The sequence below is a fragment of the Protopterus annectens genome, chromosome 8.part0 (genome assembly GCF_019279795.1).
Source record: "Protopterus annectens isolate FY-2018-M chromosome 8.part0, PAN1.0, whole genome shotgun sequence".
In the NCBI taxonomy this organism is placed as follows: Eukaryota; Metazoa; Chordata; order Ceratodontiformes; family Protopteridae; genus Protopterus; species Protopterus annectens.
The window spans coordinates 399,754,052-399,778,285 of NC_056741.1; the positions used below are offsets into that span (position 1 = coordinate 399,754,052).

The following is a 24,234-nucleotide window of genomic DNA, read 5'->3' on the forward strand; positions in this document are numbered from 1 at the left end:
AACTGGAAAAGACAAAGGATATTGGAGCTAGGACCAAAGAGACTCCAGATACCACAGTACCTTTCTCATGCAGAGTCTGAACAAGGATATCATAATCATCATAATCATAGATGCCATTAGACCCATAATCCTGAAGTTTTCCCTCGCAGTGACCAAAGTCTGAGTGGAAAAACTTAAAACAGATAAAAAAAAAAAAACTTGCTTACTGCTTTTCCTGGAACTAGTGTAGACCAGAAACTGATTTGCTGTATCTAGGACTTTCTGTATGTTTCTGAGCGGTGCTCCCCAATTGTTCCCTTAGATCAGCTAGTTCTCTGCTCTCCTGCAATTTTACTAGCTTATTAGTCTAGCACTTTACCAGACTTCTTGTAGCAATTATTGTAGCACACAACAGTGCTACCAGCACTAAGCGTTCTACAAGGAAACAGCTCCAGTACTTATTATTAATGCCCCCCCCCTCCAGGCATGTCTAAAGGTCAGTTCTCTGTGCTTTCTCCTATTAGCCTGGTGAGCTTGGGCATCCTGAGGCAAAGTAGCTACTACCTCATGTACACTGACAACCCTCTCCTCTTACCTCCCAACATTCAGACTAGCGAGAGATATACTATATATATATATATATATATATATATATATATATATATATATATATATATATATATATATATATATATATAAATTGGAAGCCATGCACTATGCAGCCAAGACCGGAATAGCTGGTCAAGAGAAGGTCAACTCTTGCACCACACCACATGGAACACATAGCCCTCCAGAACACAAACTAGCACTGCTTTCAGATAAAAATACAAAACCACACACCCACCTTCGTGGAGGTGCTCATTAAAAATCTACACAAACAGCAGAGACCTCCAAGGCAGAAATACACACGACCACCACAACACAACACTAATCATGAGACACATAACTCTCTTAAACAGTGTGCCACTCAACTAAAGCCCCTAAGGCAAAACAGCATGCCCAACACACTAGTCATAGGTGACTCGATAGCGAGGCACACTGATGTCCCATTCACTATGTTGAATAAGGAGAAAGTAAGTCAGCTGCCTGTCAGGTACCAGGATTCACCACATAACGCATGCACTCAGGTCCCTCAACAACAGGTACAAATATGACTCTGTCACTGTACATGTGGGTGTGAGTGACCTGAGATTTACCTCCCTGGACTACATGAAAAGAGACATGGAGGAGCTCTTGGATTATGTAGCCCAGACAGGTATGACCATAGCCCTGAGCAGCTTCCTACCATCACCCAGAATGATACCACAGTACTAGCAGAAAATGACTGATTTCAACAATTGGCTAAGTTTCTGGTGTCATTCTAAGGGGATCCACTACCTGTCTGCCTGGGATGATATGACAGACCAAGATGCTTTGCCAGAGATGGCCTGCATCTGTCACCCCCTAGGCTTCCGGATACTGGCCAAGGCTCTTGCCACCCCTATACTGCCTTTTTCAGGCAGTGTTCCAAACACCAAATTACCACCGTAACAGCTACAAACAAATGCAATCTGAGGGTCATGCTGCTCAATGCTAGAAGTCTAAATCTCAAAATGCACTTGCTTAAAGCACTCCTTAAAAATGGAGAACATCAACATTTGTGCTGTAATAGAGACCTGGTTCAAGGCAGCAGATCGCACCCTGCACTACCAGGCTATAACTCATTCCATACCTTTCGGCCCCAGAACGTGGACTGAAGCTCCACAGACGGTGGCGTTTCCATATTCATAAAGGATGCGCACACCTCCAGACTGGTAGCCCAACATGACGCTTCAGGTGCAGCTAACACTGGGTAAGACAGCGATTCAGGTCATAGCATGCTACAGGTCCCCAACCACAACCAAAGACTCTCATTCCACATTTCTAAGCACCCTGGAGGATTTTAGGGTCCAACCTAACACTCTCATACTAGGCGACTTCAACTACCCCTCCATTAACTGGGAAAACTACTCGTGTACCAATACACTTGATAAACGTTTCCTGGAATTCATTAATTCCAATGCCCTGGACCAGCTCATTCTTACCCCCATTAGAGGTAGCAACATCCTTGACCTGGTCATTACTAACATGGGTGACCGTTGCTCTGTACCAACAGTCAACTCCTCCCTGGTTAGATCCCACCACAAACTAATCACCTTGGAAATCCACATCCCTCTCACCCCCCACCCCAAAGGTAACTACCATGAAAAACTTCTCCAAAGCTAACTTTGGGCTCCTTAAAACAAAGGTGGCTAACTTCATGGCACACATGCAATTGGAGACAGATGCATGACCACCAAATCGTACACAAATGCATGGATCTCACCATACCCAATAGAACCAAGATGCTCTCCTCCAAAAAAGGAAGCTAATCTGGTGATCCCCTTCCATAAACAAACTCTACAACAGAAGGAGGAAACTGATGAGAAATAAGGTGAATCCTAAGAATGGAAAAACTCCCTTATCAGCCTCAACAAAAAGTTGAGATCCCTCATCAAATCCTCTAAAGCTAGCTAAGAAAACAGAATTCCAGCAGATAGTACAGACAACCACAAGGCCTTCTACGGTTATGTAAAGATTCTCCATGGCAACACCCAGATTTGCTCGGAGCTGTTGCACATTGGCAACTCCTATACTAAGCCAACAAATATTGCCAATACACGGGCCAACAGATTCAGTGCCAACTTTACCCCTCTCTCCCCCCACCAAAGGACCGATCACAATACCAGTAGATTGCCAGGCACCCAGTATTACTGCTGCACAGGTTAAAACAGCACTGTCCAAGGCCAAGAATAAAGCTTCTATGGGACCTGGCAATATCTCTGGCTGTGTTCTACATGAACTACACAGTGAACTAGCACCTCACCTGTGTGCCCTGTTCAATCACAGCCTCACCTCAGGCTTTGTCCCTACCGAATGGTGAACTGTTACAGTCATCCCTCTCCATAAAGGAGGAGTGACTACAGACCCTGGGAACTATTGCCCCATTAGCTTGACAAGTCTGATATGCAAAGCTATGGAAAGCATCATCATGGACCTAATAAACAAAGATATAGGGAACCCCCAAACTCTGGATCCTACACAGTTTGGTTTTGTGAAAGGTAGATCAAGCCTGCTCAACCTGGTTGACTTCTTTGAGTCAGTCACCAGAGCTGTGGATGAAGGCAAGGTGGTTCATACAGCCTACATTGATCTGGCCAAGGCCTTTGACACCATTCTCCACTCAGGAATCATAGAAAAACTCACTAAGCTAGGCATCAACCCCTATATCACTAGGTGGGTTGCAAACTGGCTCACAGATAGAACCCACAGTGTGAAAAGTAGCTGACTCCAAGTCAGACTGTCGACCAGTCACGAATGGAGTCCCATAGGGTTCGGTCTAGGGTCCTCTCCTGTTGGACGACACAAAGGGACTCTGGCTGACAAAGTTTGCAGACGCTTGCAAGTTGGGAGCCATAATTAACTCCCCAACTGATGTTGACATCCTGCAGAAAGGCCTCATTGAGACCAATGACTGGTGTCAGAACCATGGCCTCAAGCTCAATGCCAAAAAATGTGTAGTCATCCCCTTTGGGAAAAACCCATTTCCCATGAATTACCATATCGATGGTAGTCCACTGAACACAGAAGGCGTCATACGAGATCTGGGAACACAGGTTGACAGCAACCTCTCTTTTGACCTCCACATTGCCAATGTAGTCAGAAAGTCCTTCTATGTGGCACATCTCATTAGAAAGGGTTTTACACCCAGGAAGAAAGAGGTCATTGTCTGCCTCTACTCTTCCCTCATTAGGCCAATCACAGAGTACAATGCCCCATTTGGCATGCACCTAACTAGCCTACAAATGGAGAGGCCGAAAAAATACCTCACAAAGAGGATCTTAGGCCTTAAACACTTGTCCTATATGGAAAGTCTCAAAAAACTCAACTATTCTCTGTCTCGTATCGCCTAGTTAGAGGCAATCTCTGCTTGACTTAAAAGCCATAATTGACCCAGCTCTGTTAGAAATGCTATATCTAAAGAAATCCCAATCCCTCCGCACACAATCAACAGAACAAGCTGGAGGGGACAGGTTCATAACCCAGAGACTACCCATACTATGGAATAGCCTTCCCATACATGTCAAGCGGAGCACCTCACTGGCCCTCTTCAAGAGAAATCTTGATGAGTGGATGGGAAATACAAAATTCACCCTGGGATTACTCCAGTGGCTCCACTTGGCAGAGGCACTGGGAACTAAGGTCAGATGGCACAATGCCAGGGTAATCCTATGGGCTAGGCTTGTAAAGGCTCCAGGGCCATTAGCCTAGTACACACCTATGAACCAAGAAACACAGATCTATTTTATCCTGTGGAAGAAAAGCTCTTTGAACTGCTGTGTCTAGCAGACACTCCAGGAACACAATAATATGTGAAGGAGTCAAAAAAGACTTTTGAACGTTGTCTTGGAATCCCAGTTTGCGTAAGAGATGTTTCATCAAATGAGAGATTCTTGACATTTTAAAAAAGACTCTGCAAAGATAAGCAAGTTATCTAAATATGGAAAATGTTGATACCCTGTAGCCTGAAATGGGTTATACCTACAGTAGACTCTTTGTGAACACTCTTGGCACAGTAGATAGCCAAAAGAGTAAGGCAGAGAACTGTTAATATGATACAGACACACAGAACCTTAAAAACACCTGACATCTGGATGAATAGTGATATGATAAGCATCTTTTAAATCTAGAGTTACTAGGACACTTGAATGAAGCGGAGGAGGTATCAGGTTGTGAAGTGACAGCATTTTGAATATGGACACTGTCACAAACAGATTTAGGAAAGAAAGTTCCAGAACTGGTCTTCAAGCATGGTCTTTCTTTGGCACTAAGAATATCCTTAAATAAAAATCTTCTTTCCACCTGGGAAAGAAGAACTAGTTCTATCACTCCCTGGGACAGCATGTGATGAAGTACAGGTGAAAATAAGAGTCTGGTCTGGTGGCTGAAAAGGAGGAATTTCTTGTCACTGCCATCTGTAACCTGGATGAATGATGTTCAGAACCCACCTGTCTGAAACTGTCTGTTTCCAAAGGGAAAAGTAAAGATTCAGACCTTCCAGAAGGGAAAAGAGACAACCAGGGTGGGAAGGGGGACAAAATCACTTAAATAATCATTCTGACTTGTTGTACTGCCCCTTTTATTTGGGGGGGGGGGGTCCTGAATTGTTTCTGGAACCCCCTTGGACATTTCTTTTTAAAGGTCTGTTTACCTGCATTTTGTTGAGACTGTTTACTTTGGGTTCTTTTTTGCCAGGATTGAATGAGGGATTAAAGAATCCCTTAGAAAATTTAGAAACTGACTACTGAAAAATCTTAATTTCCAGGATCATCTTGCCCCTTTCATCACACTTTTTGATCACCTCTGCAGCAGAGGAGCCAAAAACTAAATCTCTATCCAAAGGAGAATTTAAAATGTTATTTTTATCATTCTTTGGGAGGTTCTAAGAACATAGCCAGGCAAACCTCCAAAACACAGTAGCAGTGGCCAAAGCCCCTGAAGTAGTAACGGCTGTATCACACACACTGTAAACAATAAGTTGTGGCCTGTGCAAAAAGAAAAAAACTAAATTGTTTGAAACAGATTTTTCCTCACAATACGAAACTGCAGACAAAACATTACTCGTACTTTCCAAATTAGTTAGAGCAAACCTTTACAGATGAACCTGATAATTCAAAATTCTGAAAAATCGAAGTTGCAGAAGCATACATTTTTCCCCACATATATTAATAATCTTACCATCCTTAGCAGAAAAAATAGGACTGGAATTAAATAAAAGTTTAGTAGCAGTGTTATTAACTATAGCTATAGCTCCTGGGTTAAGTTTGAGAAGAGTGCATAAAAACTTAAAAGATTGAGGAACTTTATACATATTATCTGTCTTTATAGGTGCATCTGGCTCACAATCAGGAAAATTGCAGGTAGTAACACATGCATCCTCCAATTCTGACAGAACTGGAGGAATATGCAAATGTTCTGGAAATTCCTTTTGTAATAACTTATTATTTTCTGAGACACTGAGAAACCTCATTATTCTCCCTCCGAAAACACCAAAACATTCTGAAAATATTCTAGGAGAAGGATAACCTCCACAGAGAGAATCAGAAATTGAGCTATCTCCTTCTCGGAGTCTGAATCAGAAATCTGAGGAGAAACTCCTGTATCTATCTCTTCATCTTCCTGCCCATCTTCAGAATCTAGAATCTCTTCAGGAAAAAAAGGTCTTCTTTCTTTCTTTCACCAGAAACTAATATGAAGCTGCTACATTGATCTGCCCCCTCTAATATGATATGGTGGCAGAGGCTGTTTGCTTAATTTTGTTCTTTTTGTGGTGGAAGGAGGACCAACCTTGGGATCACAGTGAATTATATGGTCAAGCTAAAATGGTGCCTCTTTCTCAAAGAAAACAAGCAGCAAAAGCCAGTAAAATTTTTTTAAAAAATCAGTAAAAAGCACTTTAAACCACATTGCCAGCCCCCAAAAGTAAAATAAACACAATTTCTCCATAGAAAAAAATATTTAAATGCTTTAAACAAGCTTTAAACTGACAGGAAAAAAGAGCACTCTCACTTAAAAGTACAACACAGCCTCATGATGTATTAAAAGTGCTTCTGGTAAATATGCTGTTTTTTGTGTAGTGACGTTTAAGTAGAGATGCCTAATTCTGCACACCAGCACTCATGTGACTGTAAGTAGTCAGTTGTGAATAAAGTATGTTAAGTTACTTGAGGTCTGTGCATCTTGAGAAAGGACTGCAACCAGTTGAGGTAAATGATGTGTGTGTAATGTTGGGTCATGTGGACATCTTACGGTTTGAATATAGTGGGGTATGTATCCTAATTTATAACTGCTTAAAAATGAAGTTTTAATAACTTATGATTATAAAAGAGTCTCTAATAATACATCACAATAGACAATATCTTTGAAAACAAGCCTAATAGTCTAGAATGTAAATCCATCGTATGTTCTTTTTCTTATTTCTTTCAAGCAAGATGATATGATTTCATTGTCTTACTGTTTTCTTTTATTAGTCTGGAGTTGATCAGAACTGTGTAATTTAGTAGGGATCTAGATAGTGTGTGTGTGTGTGTGTGGGGAAAAGTATAAAAATGCAAAATAACAGATGCTAATGGCAGAGTGAATGGAGGACCTGGAATTTTTGTTGGTTGTTATAATTCCTTGTTTTTAATGTTGTTGTCTTTCGGCTTTTCCCAGTTAGGGGACGCCACAGCGGAACTCCGGTCCGCTAATGATTGGCAGTAGATTTTTACAAACACCGAGGTGCCAGCTCAACGTTCAACCTTTAATGAAGGCACGCCCATTAAAGCATGTCTTTCGAACGCCCACCCAACTGTGGGGAGGACATGCAGACTCCTCACAGAAGGCACTCCCCGCACTCCAGCCGAGAATCGAACGGGAGAACCTCTTGTTTTTAATACAAGTTTATAATTTAGAAGCTTGATTATAGGATATATTCCTATGCCTTGGAAGCTAAAGGTTCATAGGTAGGTACTGGGCTATCAGCCCAAGGGCCTACGTAAGCCTAGCCAGCAAGGTACCATAGCTTACACCACCCAAGAAAGTTATTTTCCTGTGCCACTGTCCAGCGGAGACACAGAAGTGATCTCAGAAGTGTATTTCCTATTTCCCATCCACTCATCAAGATTTTTCTTGAAGAGTGCTAATAAAGAACTTTGCCTGACATAGATGGGTAGCTTGTTCCAGAGCATGGGAAGTCTCTGCGACAGGAATCTATCCCTCCAGCATGTCCTGTTTATTGTGGTGACAAGGTTTAGGTCCCTAGAGCGTTTAGCTTGGAGGGATTGGGATTTCTTTAGGTGTAGCATGTCCAACAGCTCTGGGTTTGACATAGCTTTATATGTTAGGCAGAGATCACCTCGGAGTAGGCGATATGCTACGGAGTAAAGCTGGAGTTTTTTGAGGCGGTCAGTGTAGAGCATTTGTTTGAGGCTAGTAATCCTCTTTGTGAGGTACTTCTGTGGCCTTTCCAGCTGCTGCAGATGTCTTGTGAGGTACATTCCAAAAGGGGCGTTGTACTCTATAATGGGTCTAATGAGTGACGAGTAGAGGGGAACAATGACCTCTTTTTTCCTGGATGAGAACCCTTTTATGATGAGGTGTGCCATGTAGAAGGACTTCCGGACTACTGTGGCGATGTTACTATCAAAGGAGAGATTTAGGAGGTTTAAGCATTAGTGGCATTTATGCAGTTTTTGAATGAATGGTTGTAGTATTGATAATGTTGGGGAGATATCCCAAGGAATATTTCTAATGTTGACTAGTCTGTAAAGTATTGAATGTAGACTGATTAGTGTAAACTATCATTTCACATTGGGAGATTTGGGGGAGGAGGGGGTTCCCTTTAGATTGTTTAGCCAGGACAGCAGTTAGACTAATAATACAAGGCACATTTAATGGCAGAAAGTAATTTGGCAACAATTGCATGGCATGTGAATAGAATGTTTAATCTGGTAACAGGAAGCCAAATATTCTCCTTGTTAGGGAAACACAAATTAGGAACAACTGCCTTGCAAGAAAAACAACTGTCTAAGATGTAGCATGCAAAACCACAGAAGACAAGGTTTGAAGTGGTGGCATTGGCTAGTTTTACTGGTGCCAATGAAGGGGAATTATAATTTTGTCAAGATTTTCCCAATACAGGTAGAAGAAGCACTAGATGATATACATGGACGAACACATTAATAGAGTTAAAAGGTGGTGGTGTGGGGCATTCCTTACTGTACTGTCTGTATATGTACCTGTCCAGACCGACTGGGCCGAACTGAAATCTCTGATGTTAAAATTTAGTAGCATTTCATCAGAGAGTTACTTCAAATATATTGGGGGAATACTACTCAGTAGTGATACTGATGGCAGACCTAGGTTGGCGAATTTGTCAGCAGTAGAAAATGTTCTTGCTTCCTGCTGATAGTCATATGGACTTATTAAAACATGTGTGACTGTACAAAAATAGGGTGTACTGAATTATTTTGATTACTACCCTCCTGTTATTCTACCTAGTCCAGACTGATCAGGAACTATATAGCAAAGGAGCAACTTGCAAAATCAGAAAACAGTACTCAAGACCACTGATATGGTCTGACCATGCTCTGATAATATCAGATGTATACATGGGTAAGGTGTCACCCAATATATGTGAAGTAACTCTCTGATAAAATGCTACTAAATTTTAACATCAAAGATTTCAGTTCGGCCCAGTTCAACATTACATAAATTGATCAGTTCCTGCCTTCCCTTAAAACTCACTCCTCCTCCAAAACATTATTCTAAATGTATTGTTCCAACAATTCACATTTTTCTATGTAATTTGCTCCTAGCCTTTTCCAAAGATCCCACTTCATTGTTATTTTATCTCTATTAAACTATTCACTGCTTCAAATGCAGTTGATTTAGACTATTATTTCCATTTTCTAGTAGTTCCTTTTTGGCAGCCATCAGAATTAAACTTAACAAGGCTTTATGTGTCTAGCCAATTCAGATAACGTATTCCAGCTCAAAAAATCATTTCCTTATTTACACCCATCTACTCACCCAATATAATATTTCTGACAGAGTACCCTGTAGGGAATTTTTAAAGTCTGCCAACTCATTACATTCACAAAACATACATTCCCAGTTACTACTTTCTTCCCAGTCACACCTCCAGCATTTGTCATTTAGCTGAGGAAAAATTATTTGGAATCTACTTGGGGTATAAAAATACCTATGTAAACACTTCCAAGGAAAAATCCTAAACTTTCCAGACTTTGTTGCATATTTGGGAGTCATGCATACGTCCTCTCATTGATTTCTTGTGAATTGTTTTCTAGTCTCTTCCCCATATTTTCTAACCCCCTTTGATTGAGTCCTATAGTTACAGTGCAATATTTCAAATGCCTAATTATCTGCTTTTTTAACAGCAGCTTCTGTTCTAGATTCAACTAAAAACTATCAGAATAGGTCTTTCACTAGGATTTCCCTATCTCTTTCTCTTTGCCTATACCTCTGATATCAATCCCTGATAAGGAAGGTAGTTTCTAGCCTGCTGTCCGAATGTCTTCATGGCCTCTTCTCACTCTATTACCTTTCCCTTTCTAATTATTTGCTCTCAATATGTTGGTTACTTTGCCAATTTTACCCAATAAATTCCAGCCCCCTCTTTCCTATTCTCTATAACCCTAATTGCATTAATCCATATCAGCAGAATCTCTTTTCTCGTGTTGGCTTATTTCTTAAAATACTCCCTGCTACTTTATGAATATAATGTGCTGCTATTCTCATTAAGGATCTGCATCCAAAATATCTCTATTTCTTGACCCCCCCCCCCGCTTCATCATCATCCCTTTCCACTTTAAATTATAGCTTTCTGCTTGCGTTACGTATACGAGCCTTAACTTGTACCTCTAAAATATCCCTTTAAACCAGGCAATCCTAAATCGTCTTGTTGTATTGGAAAGATCAACTTATTCCACTTGACTCTAGCCCTCTTCCCCTCCCAGATAAAATCCTTCCACTCTTTATTAATTACTGTCCACAACTTCCCCTTTGGGTGATACAAATATGCCTGACTTGTATATAAAAATATATAAAACTAAAGGGACTAAAAATATCTTCACTGTTTGCATCTTGCTATCCATAGCCATAAACAAGGGCTCCTAAAATTGTGTTGTCTGTAAGCTCAAACTGTTGAGCTCTAGGTCAATGTGAATGTCTTATGGATACATTTGGGTTCAGTTCCTGTTAAGGAGTATTTGTATTTCAGTTGTCAACATTGTTGGTTCAGTGGTAGAATTTTCACTAGCCGTGTGGGAGGCCCAAGTCTGATTCCAAGTCAATGTAGCATGGCAATTTCCTGTGAAGCAGAGTTCTTCCCTAAACCAATTCAACTGTAACTTGGGCAATTTAATGGAGAAGAGGACATTCATCCCAGGTTTGGCACCTATGTCTCTAATGGATGCAGGCACAGTAAAAGTTTAATCTCCCATGCCCTTGCTTACAGTTATCAAGGGTACCAGAACTTGTCAAAAATTTAGGATGCATGGCTAGGCTTAAAAATGCCCTTGTGGTCATTCGCCTAGTAAATACCTATGAACATACAAAACGTATGAACCCAGTTTCTCAGTTTTTCTATTATCTTTTTAGTCTCTTCCCATATATCCTTAGCTGCCATAACAGAATCCTTTTTTTAACCCATACTCCTAAATACTTCATTTTCTTATGTTCCCATAAACATGGGTATGGCTGAACCAGTTCATAGGTTCATACTAGGCTATCTGCCCTAGGGCATTTATAAGCCTAGCCAGAGTGTGCTTGGCTTTCGCCACCCAGTTTAAATGAATTTTGCTATGCCCTTTTTCAAGGTTAGTATACTGTGCCTCTGTCTAACAGTGACACAGAAGTGATACCCGGGGTAAACCTACTATCTCCCATCCACTCATCAAGATTCCTCTTGAAGAGAGTCAATGAGGGACTCTGCCTAACCTGGACTGGGATTTTATTCCAGAGAGAAGGGAGCCTCTGGGTTATGAATCTGTCCCTCCAGCATGTCCTATTTATTTCAGTGCTGAGGTTCAAGTCTCTCGAGTGCGTAGCTCGATGGGATTTGGATTTTCTGAGGTGCAGCATGTCCATTAATTCCGGGTTGGACATGGCTTTAAACGTCAGGCACAGATCACCTCTGAGGCAGGTGGTATGCCACTGAGTAGAGCTGGAGTTTCTTTAACTGGTCAGCATATGGCATCTGTTTGAGCCCTTTGATCCTCTTGGTGAGGTACTTCTGGGGTCTTTCCAGTTGCTGCAGGTGTCTGGTAAGGTACATCCCAAAAGGGGCATTGTACTCAATTATGGGCCTGAAGAGGGATGAGTAAAGAGGCACGATGACCTCCCCTGATCTAGATGTGAATCCCTTCATGATTGGGTGGGCTATATAAAATGTTTTTCTAACCACTTTGGCCATGTGGTTATCAAATGAGAGATTGCTATCAACTTGGGTCCCCAGGTCCCTAATTACTTCTTCCATACTTAATGGATTACCACCTATGTGGTAATTTGTGGACACTTTGTTTTTGCCAAAGGGGATGACTATACACTTTTTGGCATTTAGCTTGAGGCCATGGCTCTGGCACCAGTTGTCTGTTTCTATGAGGCCCTTTTGGAGGATGCTTGTGTCGGCTGGAGAGTAGATTATGGTGCCCAGTTTGCAGTCATCTGCGAACTTGGTCAGCCACAGTCCTTCCGTGTTAGCCTGTACCTCCGAGAAATATATACCGAACAAGAGTGGTCCCAGGACTGAGCCTTGTGGGATGCTACTTGTAACTGGTTTGGAGTCCGACATGGCTCCAGCAATTCTAACCATGTGGGTTCTGTCCTTGAGCCAGTTTGCAACCTGTCTAGTGACATAGGGGTTTATATTTAAGCTGGTGAGCTTATCTATAATGCCCGAGTGGGGTATTGTATCGAAGGCTTTTGCAAGGTCCAGGTAGGCTGTGTGGACCACCTTCCCCTCGTCAATGGCCTTGGTGACTGTTTCAAAGAAATCAACCAGGTTTAAGAGGCAGGATCTGCCCTTAACAAAGCCGAACTGGGTAGGATCTAGTGTCTGTAGGTCCCCAATATCTTTATTTATGAGGTCCATGATGATCCTTTCCATAGCTTTGCAGACCAAACTAGTCAGGCTTATGGGGCGATAGTTTCCAGGATCCGTTGAGGCACCACCTTTGTGGAGAGGGACCACTGTTGCTGTACGCTACTCTTTGGGTACATATCCTGTAGTAAGGCTGAGATTGAACAGTAGTTTTATGTTTGGGTTTAGTTCTTCTTGGAGTTCATGTAGGATGCAGCCCGGGACACCGTCTGGTCCCATTGATGATGTGTTTTTTGCTTTGGAGAGGGCGGCTCTTACCTGAGCATCTGAGATGTCAGGGTGGCAGCACTCTGCTGGGATAGATATTTGCCCTTTTGGTGGGGAAGGGAGGGAGGATGTTGGCAATGTCTGTGGGTTCGGTGTATTTTTTGTCATTTTGGACTAATTCTGAGCATATCTGGGAATTCCCACCCAGGTTCCTAACATAACTAAAGAAAGCCTTGTGATTATCCTTAGTGTCCTGTGCAATTTTTCTCTCGAAGCTGGCCTTAGACGATTTTATGAGTGCCCGTAGTTTTTTGCTAATACTGATCAGAGATGCCGTCCCTTTTTGGGATTTTGCTCTATCATGTAGTAGCTTCCTCCTTCTATTGTATAGTTTGTTTATGGCTGGGGTCCACCAGACAGGATGCCTAACTTTGGAGGATTGGGTCTTGGTTTTATTTGGGATTGCATGATCCATGCATTCCTGAAGGTGTTCACAGACTGCGTTTATAAAGGATTCTGTGGTCTGGGCCGTATTTTTCACAAGCCCGGCGGCTTTGAAGGATTCCACCTTGGTTTTGAGGAGTGTGAAATTTGCTTTAGAGAAGTTTTTCACTGTGGTTTTCTGGGCAGGGGTGTGGTTTTCTGGGCAGGGTACATAGTTTACAGCTATAGCTTTTGTTTTGTCTTCATTAATTTTATTTCCCGAAGAGACATGAAACTGTCTCAACTTTGGCAGTTTTAAGAGGTATTACAAAATGCTATACCAAGACATGGAGACTAATGAACACAATGCTTTATTAATGTCAGAATTTGTACAACGTACTGAGATCTGGATAAAGATCAAGCATTGGTTTTGATTAGACCCATTATGATTAGGGAATTAAAGACAGAGCGGACTGTGAATAAGCCTCCAGGATCCAATGTGATTACTTTAGTGGTATAGAAGTTGGAAAAAGAAAACCTGTTGGCACAATGGTTTAGGTTATAGAAGGTGATGTATTCCAGTCATGGAAAGAAACAATTATCTCTGTAGTTGTATTAAAGAAAGGAAAGGATCCTGCATTTCGATCATTCTACAGACCAATATCAGTCCTGAAACATGATAATAAGGTCTTTATGGTGCATTCTGCTAGAAACATACTGAAGATTACACCAATCTTTATTCATAGTGAGTAGTGCGATTTACAGGAGGGTGACAGGTGTATGGTAATATTATTACAATACTGATGGTTATTGAGGATGTACAAATGAATCAAAGGCCCTTCTTGATTTTGAACGTGGATGCTGAGAACATATTTGACTGTGTTCAGAAGGTCTCCTTATATGTGGTACTGAGTATAACAGGCTTACCCAAGAGTTTCACACAGTAGTTACTACAGAGTTATTGATGCTGTCCTGTTCTTGTTAAGATCTCAGCACTATATGTCATATTGACTAGAGGTTTCCTTCAGTTATGCTTGTTCTGTCCTCTGCCTTTTTCTGTATACAAGACATTAACTTTACATACAAGACAATCTATGATGTAGGAATACATGTGACATGTGGGGTGCACCAGTAACTAAACAAGGCTACTTTAATGAAGCCACAGAATGATTTGGTAAGGTTATTTGGCAATCTGAAGAAATATAAGATCTCCGGACATAAAGTATCATAACTACAAGTCTTGCCCATCATGCCACCAGAATACGAGTAGGCCCATGCCATTGTTGATGGCTCTGTGTAGTTATCCCTCTGGGCTAGATTGTAACCCCACCCTATCTACAGCCTAATGTGACTCCTTTGCCAATGTGTGCTGCCAGTACCTTCAGAGTGGACTAACCTTGCCCATATCATTTGTTCCCTCTGTGTGTATGTATCCATCTCTTTTCACTCAAACTTCATGTGTACACAACTACCCATATATCTGTACTGTTTTGTGCATCCGTTTGTCTCCACAAATTCAATTACCTCCACTTTCCTTGTCTTGTTTTCCTGCTATCTTATACCTCATTTTTCTCTCTTTATACAAAAAAGGAGATCTATCCACCACAAAACATAATATGTATTGTCAATGCATGTTTTCCTACACGTCTTGTCATCTTCCATTCTTACTGTCCTGTACACCACTTTTCTGCACCATTTTCTGCCTAATTTTATTTTTATTTATTTATTTCAGTTTGATTACCGGGGAAGTCCACTGGGCCAGAATGTGCCCATTTTCAGTGGAGGCCCGGGGAGAAAAGCTCCATAAGAAACACAATTAGAGGTTACAAAAAATGCCAAATGCAAAGGTAAAATAGATGTATGAATTCATACAAAACAGGTATAGTAAAAGAATAAATTGTCATTGTACATGCAATGAGACAAAGGTTGCAGGTTTTTACATTCAGAGCAATAAGAATCAATTGTCAAGAAATAGGCAGCAGTGATTACTGGATAGTTGCATTATATACATGCTAGGAGTTGAGAGAGAAATTGAATGATCAGAAGGTGATGGATTAGGTTTGTGTAAGGTAAATAGAAAAGGAGAGGAAGTAGTGAAGTCTGCAGCAGGAGTTTAGTAGGCTCTATGGGGAAATTTATTTGTATTTATGTAGGGTGAAAGCAGGAGCATTTGCGTTTGGAAGATAGAAATGAGAAAAGTTGTGTCTTGAAAAGATTCGAGGTCAGGTATCATCCTAAGTGAGAGAGGAAGAGAGTTCCATTTTTTGCCTACAATGAAAGAGAGAAGGAGTTGGCCTGCTGGGCGTTTGGGTTTATGAATAGAGATTAAATTTTGATGTTCAGATCTCAGGGATCTGGTTGGGATGTAAGGGGGAAGGATGTTTGTTAGTGCTGGGCACTTATTTGGAAAGAATATTAATTTGTGAGCAGTGGTAAGTTGGAGGTAGTTGAGGTAGTTAGGGAGTTCCAGCCAGTTCAATGATTGTAGGGTGAGGCAGTGGTGAGTACAGGTTTTGGATTTGGTTGCGAATTTGGAGATTTTATTATAGCAAGTTTCAAGTTTAGAGGTGATGGAAGAAGACAGGTTAGTTAGAAGAGGGCTCCATATAGTAAGGAAGGAAGGAGATAGGTAGTTGCTAAAGTATGCCTGGAGGAGTTGGAGAGAAAGTGGTTATTCCTGTAGAGCATACCAAGTTTTTGGTGGGTTTTCTTGATGTTTTGTTGTACGTGGATATCAAATTTAAGGTATTCATCTATGGTGATACCAAGGAGTTTTGCAGAAGGAACCACTTCTATGGCAGTGTTGCTTTGGCTAAGGACTTTGAAAGCATTTTTGTCGAAGGAGTAGGCCCTGGTGGGTGGGAAGAGAAGTATTTTAGATTTACTAGAGTTGAGAGAGAGATGGTTGCAGTGCATCCAGTTCTCGGTAGTGGAAAAAGCTATTTGAGTTTTTGACAGTAGTTCTGGCAGGTTGGCAGCGGAGCAAACTAAGGTGGAGTCATCAGCGTATTGGATGACTGTTGTGTCAGGGATGACAGTGTGAAGGTTATTTATGAAGATGTTGAAGAGCATGGGTCCAAGGATGGATCCCTGGGGAACACCTGTGGGTGTGGGCAGGAAGGAGGAGGTAGAGTTATTCCATCTGACAGCTTGTGATCTGTCAGATAGGTAGCTGGAGAACCAGGAGTGGGTTTCAGGGGAGAGATGAAGGTTGGAGAGATGGCAGAGAAGGTGTTTGTGGGAGATAGTGTCGAACTATATTGTGTAGTCCCACAGTATTACACAATATAGTGCAGGTGACTGTTAAAGCAGAACTTTGAAATGCTGTGTTACACACTGAAACACCAGGCACACCATTGTTCCATTTATAGTAGTAGATGCTGCTACAGTATACACTGTACTGTGAGACTTGCACTGCAAGGTGCCCTACTGCTCCTGTCTACAGCAGCAGTCATACTATGGTCTGTCCCATCTATTTTACACAATCTGCATTACCAAGTACAGTAACAAACAGCTTCTATCCCCTACACATTCACACTGACCTGCTCTGCTAGGTTCCATGTTATCTGCACTGCAGGGCTAATCACCATATCCACATTACAGGAACTCTACATTACTCTATTGGCAAAGCAATGCAATCACTGAGCAGTTTAATGTTACTAAGCAGCAAAAGCAATGCTCAGATTTCCACAAATGATCGCAGCACTCTGCTCAGTAGTGCATTATTTCAGCTTAACTATTTATAATTAGTATTGGCATGCTGTGCATTGGGCGGCCACTGAGGTGCAGCGGTTAGCGTTGTCACCTCACAGCAAGAGGTTCTCCGGTTCGATCCTCGGCTGGGGTGTCTTCTGTGCGGAGTCTGCATGTCTTCCCTGTAGTCGCGTGGATTTCCTCCGCGTGCTACTGTTTCCTCCCACATCCCAAAGACATGCTTGTAGGTGGATTGGACACTCTAAATTGGCCCTAGGCCTGAGTGCGTGTGTGTGCCTCCTGTGGAAGGTTGGGCGCCGGGCTGGCAACTCGACACCGTAAAACTCCACTGCCAATCACGAGCAGTCAAGTGATCTGCTGTGCTGACCCCTAACTGGGAAAAGATGAAAGAAGAAGATTGGCATGCTGTGCATTGTCATACATCTGTGCAAGGAATCTACATGAATGCGAGAGTTTAAGCAATCTGTGCATGTGGTGTGCATGTCGTTCATATGCTAAGGGATTATCAGAGTCAGTGGGTGCATCTGCTAAGGGATTAACAGAGTCAGTGAGCGCATTCAGTCTAGACAGAGACCGCAATTACTGCCATAAAGGGTACTGCTACCCCAGCAATCATCAGCTATCATTATTTTTAAGACATCACAGGTTCACGGCTAGCAGAGGTAGCTGCCAGATATACAATACTACTAGGAAGTAGAACAAAGAAATCAGCAATATTGGGCAATGCAGGTCTGTCATATACAAATGGCCAAAACAATTTCATTTTAATTAACAGACACAGATAGCACCCCCCCCCCCACCAACATATACAGTCAGATGAACCCTATGTGAAAGGCACAGGAAAATATAGTATTAATACTGAGCAATCTCATACTGAGCAATCTCTGGAGGTGTAGATAAAGTCTTTTTTAGTGAAGTTATAAAAACTTCTCATTTATATAATGTTTGGCCAGTCATTCATATCACCCACATTTACTGCTGAATCTGAAGTAAACATGGGTTACTCAAGTGAGTGAACCTCTAGCATCTCACACAACCTTTGTTCTAAAAAAAGAAAAACTGTCACGAAACACAGGGTCAGTTTTAAACTCTGAATCGGCACATCAACACATCAGTGAAAAACAATGCACATTAGATGCTTTCTGAACTATACATGTTCTTCCAAGATTTATTTATTTATTTTAATAAAGAACACATAAGTGATCTCCACAGATGTAATCAATGACTCATCACTGTAGGTACACGTGATAAATATTTTGGACATCGCAAACATACCTTCTCCTTGGTACATGTTAGGACATCTGTACCATTGCAGCACATCCGATATCCATGTTCCACTTGGTTGAGAGCAGCAGTTTGACGACGGATTGCATCCACTTGCACATTTCGCATGGAAGCCTTAGTATAACGTGGGCGTAGCTTCTGTAACTTACAAATGTTCTTCAGGTTACTGTGTGTGGGTTCACCTGGTGGAAAGCTAATCCCAGGAAATGTAGGCTTCCTGCCTTTCATATGAATATGTTTGATACATTTATCAGCTGACATCATGCAAAGTGGGCCTTCTATGGTAACTTCAACTACATGCTCATCTTTATTTTCTGTTGCTGCAACATCTGAACTTCGAAGATCATAATTTGGGGAAGGTGCAGCTTTCTCAAAGCAGGCAGCTCTCTCAGAGGATTTGTTTTCCTTGCAGCAGTGGTAATGCCTGGTTTTTATAGCAAATTCTTCCTCACAGAACGCTTTCAAAGCGGAATCCCACTAATGAGAAAGAAATAAAGTATGGCTCATATGGTCATTTTCTGTTAAAATAGCATTATAAAAGGCACAAGTTAGGCATTGTATGGTATAAAATGTCCTAAAAGGAAAACTTAATCAAGTTAAAAACAATAATTACAAAGGAAAGTCCATTGTTTATAACAATCAGAAATGCATTTATTAGCCTGGCCCAATGGCAAACACGTACGGCATACTTGCATACTACTACTGTTCTGAGCTTAATGGTGAGACCGTTGCATAGGAAGAGTAAATCAGAGAGGGATAACTTAAACTTGGGCGGCACAGTGGTGCAGCGGTTAATGTTGTTGCCTCACAGCAAGAGGTTCTCCAGTTCGATTCTCAGCTGGGGTGCCTTCTGTGTGGAGTTTGCATGTTCTCCCTGTGTTCGCGTGGGTTTCCTCCGGGTACTCCGGTTTCCTCCCACATTCCAAAGACATGCATCTGGAGCATTTCTCCCCGGGCCACCGCTGAAAACAGGCTCTGTGGAACCTAGTCGGACATTCCCGGTCAACAAATGTTAAATAAAAAATAAAAAATAAATTAAAGACTGCAAGAAGCTCCCCTCCAAGTGCGGGTGGATGCATTTCACATCATCTCACATTGCCTAATGAGGGCCAAGATCTCCAAATGCAGTGGCTGCTTCAACCACGGCAGGCACACTGTCTAAGCAACATGTAAAGGACTGTGTAGATATACAAGCTGAGCACAATATCACATCAACACCCAAACCAAAGTTGGTCAGTGGGTTTAAGACAAATTCTCTCAAAAGCACTGTTGAGGTCATCATACAACTTCTACCAACCAACCATTCCCTTTCAACTTGCTGGTCCTTAATGAACCTCTACCATCTTGTGCCCTGGCACCTAAAATGAAGAGCAACTATGAGAACAATTCACGTAGATGAGATTTAAACCATAATGAGTACCAGATAGAGCACTTGGGAGTGTGGAAAGAGGTGATCTGAGATTTATTAAAGCTAGATATAATAGAAAACAATGTAAAATACTGTTAATGCATAGTTGTGTATTATGCAGCACACAATTCTGTAAATCCTCCCTTCTACACAAAACAAACAGGAAGAATTTCTGAATAGCAATACGAGTCTTTAAACAGTCTTTTGTAGTTTAGTGCCCTTTTGTGTATGGTGTCATCTTATTATTTAGCCATAGACAGCAGTGTATATTATACATAATTAGCCGCAGTAAAGATAAGATGTTTTAGCAGCTTACGTGGAAGACATTCCCAATATGATCTTCCAATGCTCATTATTATGAGCAGATATCAGACTGGGAGGAAGATCAAAAGTGAAACTTAGATAGGCGTGGGAAACTTGAGACGCACTGGATTTAAAACCACAACAGAGGCAGGGCAGGGAAAACAACAAGTAGTCACAGCCAAGCTTTACATGGAAGCTCTCACAGATTAAAACTTGTTCTTTTCAGTCTTTTGTAAATAAAATGCTATTTCATGGCCCTTCCCACAGCTCAGGTACTGTCAGTCCTCTTGCAGTCAAAGAGCGCAATAAACAATATTTGCCAACTAGCTGTAACAAAAACCTTTGCTTAAAACTCAAAACAAAGTAACAGCGAAAGAAAAGAAGGAATGCAAGTTGGTAACTATAAACAAAGAAACACCAGTCAGAGAAGCTTTAATTGGTATATCTCACATGGCTCTCAAAGGCTTCCACTACCCATGTCATGTCAGGAATGTTGTATAATATGATGCCCGATACAAAATGGTACTTCTGTACTAATATCCAAACAGTAACATTAAAGGAGAAGTCTACTCTACATTACACTTCTCCTTATACCAGACGTCGCTCCTCCCAATAATGTAATGGAAATGTTATTTATTACCCAGAAACCCTTCAAGACTGCGGTGGTGGTGCTGCGGTAGCGTTGTCACCTCATAGCAAGACGTTGTCCCGTTGGATTCTCAGCTAGCGCGTCTTCTGTGTGGAGGCATATGTGAATGGGGCATGCCTTCGTTGAAGGTTGTGCATCAGGGCTGGTAACCCCGTATGTAAAAATCCACTACCAATCATTAGCGGACCGGAGTTCCGCTGTGGTGACCCCTAACCAGGAAAAGCCGAAAGACACAAACAAACCCAGAAACCCTTCAGTGCCTTTTAATTTATTCACTTCCTTTTTTTCCCAGCCACAGATCATGAAGGTTCTACCTTTTTTCTGCCTGTTCAAATCTCACTATTTCAGAAAGGAGTTTGTTTCAACCTGTGCAACATAGCATTCTTTGTACTTACTAATATTAGGCACCACCAACAGTCTTACATCTGGAGAGATTGTCTTGCTGAGATCAACTAAGTGCACACATTAACAGATAAAGTGAAACACTTTCCCAAAGAGTGAATGTCTAGAATAATCTTTATATGAAGAACATGAATGAGATGGTTATACTGCAAAATGTTAACTACCCCCATTTTGGACACTGAATTATGACTTTATGTATATCATAAGCTCAGTCTGAAAATAAAATCAAAACAAATCTGATTGAGGTGAGTTACACTAAGCCACCCACTGGAAGACAAGGTATCTAATAGCATATAGAATTAATCAGAAATGGGGAAGAAGGGGTTCTCCCTGAACAAGGACCAAGGGAGATATCAGAATCAGAGGTCATTTTATCAAAGAAAGGGGAAGTAAATGAAATGGAAAATGTTTCAAGTAATACAGTACAGATTACCACTAATAATAATCTGGTTTATAATTTTAGTGATAAAGCCATTACCTCAAATTATATCCAATTTTTTCAGAAAGGTATGACATTTGCACCTACTAGGAATGCTGATGTAACTAATACAATTATGGATGTTAAATTATAGGCTAGAAAATTAAATTTAGATGTGCTATTTTTTGATGTACACCATTCTAATGTTCAACAGGGGTTACATAAATCTAGTACTTATAATCCCCCTTTACATCCAGTCATTTCTCTTTTTGAGAAATTATGTAAATATGACATTAGGTCAGTTTTATGAAATAATCAGAGGTGTTTTCAAACTAATTTTTCCAAGGATGAAATGAACCTTTTATGATCCATTTGCAGGGACACAGCATTCACAACAACAAGGAAAATGGAAAGTTTCTTATTGAGAGATAAATATGAAGAAGTTTCTAGTAATCAGCTTACTTTGGCATATAGTAAGATTTACTTAATGCGGAACGATTTATTGACACAAGAACAGATTTCTCCCTCTGATTTTAATTATAGTTTCCAAGAATACCTGGTATCTTCAGAATTCCCAAGACACTTAAGACCTTATTTCATTCAACTTTGTCCTATTGTTGATACAAAAGGATCAAAAACTAGTGGCATGTCTACATTTATTGATTTCAAATTAAAACAAGTGCTCAGTCAGGAACAACACATACTTAAACACTCATGAGATTTTTTGAGGAGTATTAGACAGTATACTTATTCTAATGAGACAATTCTTGCCACAACAGGCATTAAAGACATTAAGGACTTCTACTCAGTGATCCCACACGATGTAGGTATGGCATGTTTTTTCGAATACTTGATTGGAGTTAAAACTTTAGATACCAAACTCCTTAATAATCTAAGATTGTCTATGGAAGTGGTATTAGATAATAATTTTATATTTTTAAGGTACAATCTACAGGAAAAAAAACAGGAGGTGCCATGGGAGCAACATGTGCCCCAGTTTTTGCCAATATTATCAAGGCTTACTGGGAGAACACTTTTGTTTTCCAATCAGGTTTTCAGAACTCCTGGTCTCTTTATGGCAGATATCTGAATGATCTGGTTATATTTTGCCAGGACTCCAAAGAAAAACTACTTGAATTTTTTTCATATATTAACAATACCACAGATTTTTTTTAAGATTTACTATGGATTACTCAACGAATACGTTGAATTATTTAGATGTTTTGATCATTAAGGACTTTAACAGTGGGAAATTTGAATCTAATGTGTACAGAAAAACAACAGATTCCAATAGTTTGTTACATTTTGGCAGCTGTCACCCTTACCATCAGAAGACAGTACTAGTAAAGGAACAGTTAGTAAGACTCAGCCATATGATCTCCAGCCTTGATCTGTTTAAAGAGGAACGTGAAAAGCTGAGGCCTATGCTACTGAGAAGGGGCTATCCTGCAGAATTCTACTGTGAAATTTTTGAACAGGTAGACCATAAAGTAAGTGAAGGAGCTGTTTACCCTTTACTGGGGATGCAGTCAGGGATGAATGACATTGGTAAGGTTGTTGATGCCAAGTTCAGTAACAGTCTCATACTCATTTTTAACTGGGATACTGATACCATATCTGAAATTAAAAGAAACTGGAAAACTCTTTGAAATGGGATGGAGTAATAGACAAACAGTGGGAAGACAACCGTGTATTGCTTTTGTGACTGGTTTGTTAAAAATTACACTGAAAAACTATGAAGTACTTTCCACGATTGTTGTTCAATAAGTGGACCAAATGTGAAGAAAATGGGCACTTACAAATGTGGTAGATGCCCACAATGCCCCTTCATTCTTGAGGGTCGGGGAGGGGGGGTTGTAGTAAACCCTTTGGATATGTCAAGGGAAGTTTACATGCTAATTGTTACACTAGATGAGTTGTCTATGTGGCTACTTGTCAGAATTGCTTTATGTAAGAAAAACTGAAAGACTATTCAAAGAACTTATTTATGAGCATTTACATGCTATTACAAATGTAATTTGATTAATGCACTTTGTAAACATGTTTTAACACACAAAGATCATACTTTCAGATTTTTTGTTTTAGATGCAGTGAAGCAGGACAGTAGGGGTGGTCCTTGGAAAATTTGTTTTGAAGTAAATTAAGTTATTTGGCAGATTAAATTCCTCTGTCCCTTTTGGGTTAAATGACACCTGTTTGATTGGACCAATATTAAAACTTAAATCACTCAAATGTAATTAATTTTAGAATATCAATATTTATCATATATTTTATATATAGAATTTTTATGTCTGTTTTATGATAAAGTGGTTTTATTTTTGCAGGCCTTCACTTTAAGTGGACCGGTTTTAAATTATTTGCATACTTGATTGCACTTACTGAATACATAAGGAAGTGACATTATTTGGTGTGTTATCTCTGATGGCAATTTGTTTTAGTGGTGATTTCCATTTTGGAAGGTTTATGCGGCTTTGTTCGATATGATATTAGACACCTCTGTCTTCCTTGTGGTATCTTCCAGTGGGTGGCCTAGCTCCTCGAGATTTTATTGGTTTGTGTGAGTTACACTAAGCTGGCAAACTTGACACTTCAGCAAGAGCATTAGGGTACAATCTGGCAGTGAGTGCATTCAGTATACACAGAGGCCACAAAGAAAGTACTAAAGACTACAGGTTTAAAAAACTTGAAGGCTCTCTACCATGTTAGCCTTGAAGAACATTTAAATG

At 40.6% G+C, this 24,234-nt stretch overlaps 1 protein-coding gene across 1 annotated transcript in view; it reads right to left on the reverse strand.

Annotated features, from left to right (window-relative positions):
• The window catches only part of ECM1 (extracellular matrix protein 1), a 399,719-nt gene that overhangs the window by 175,380 nt on the left and 200,105 nt on the right, over positions 1–24,234 (reverse strand). Inside the window, exon 4 of the mRNA XM_044079910.1 lies at positions 18,320–18,805. Within this exon, the coding sequence (XP_043935845.1) occupies positions 18,320–18,805 (486 nt within the window). The remainder of the gene's footprint in view (positions 1–18,319; positions 18,806–24,234) is intronic.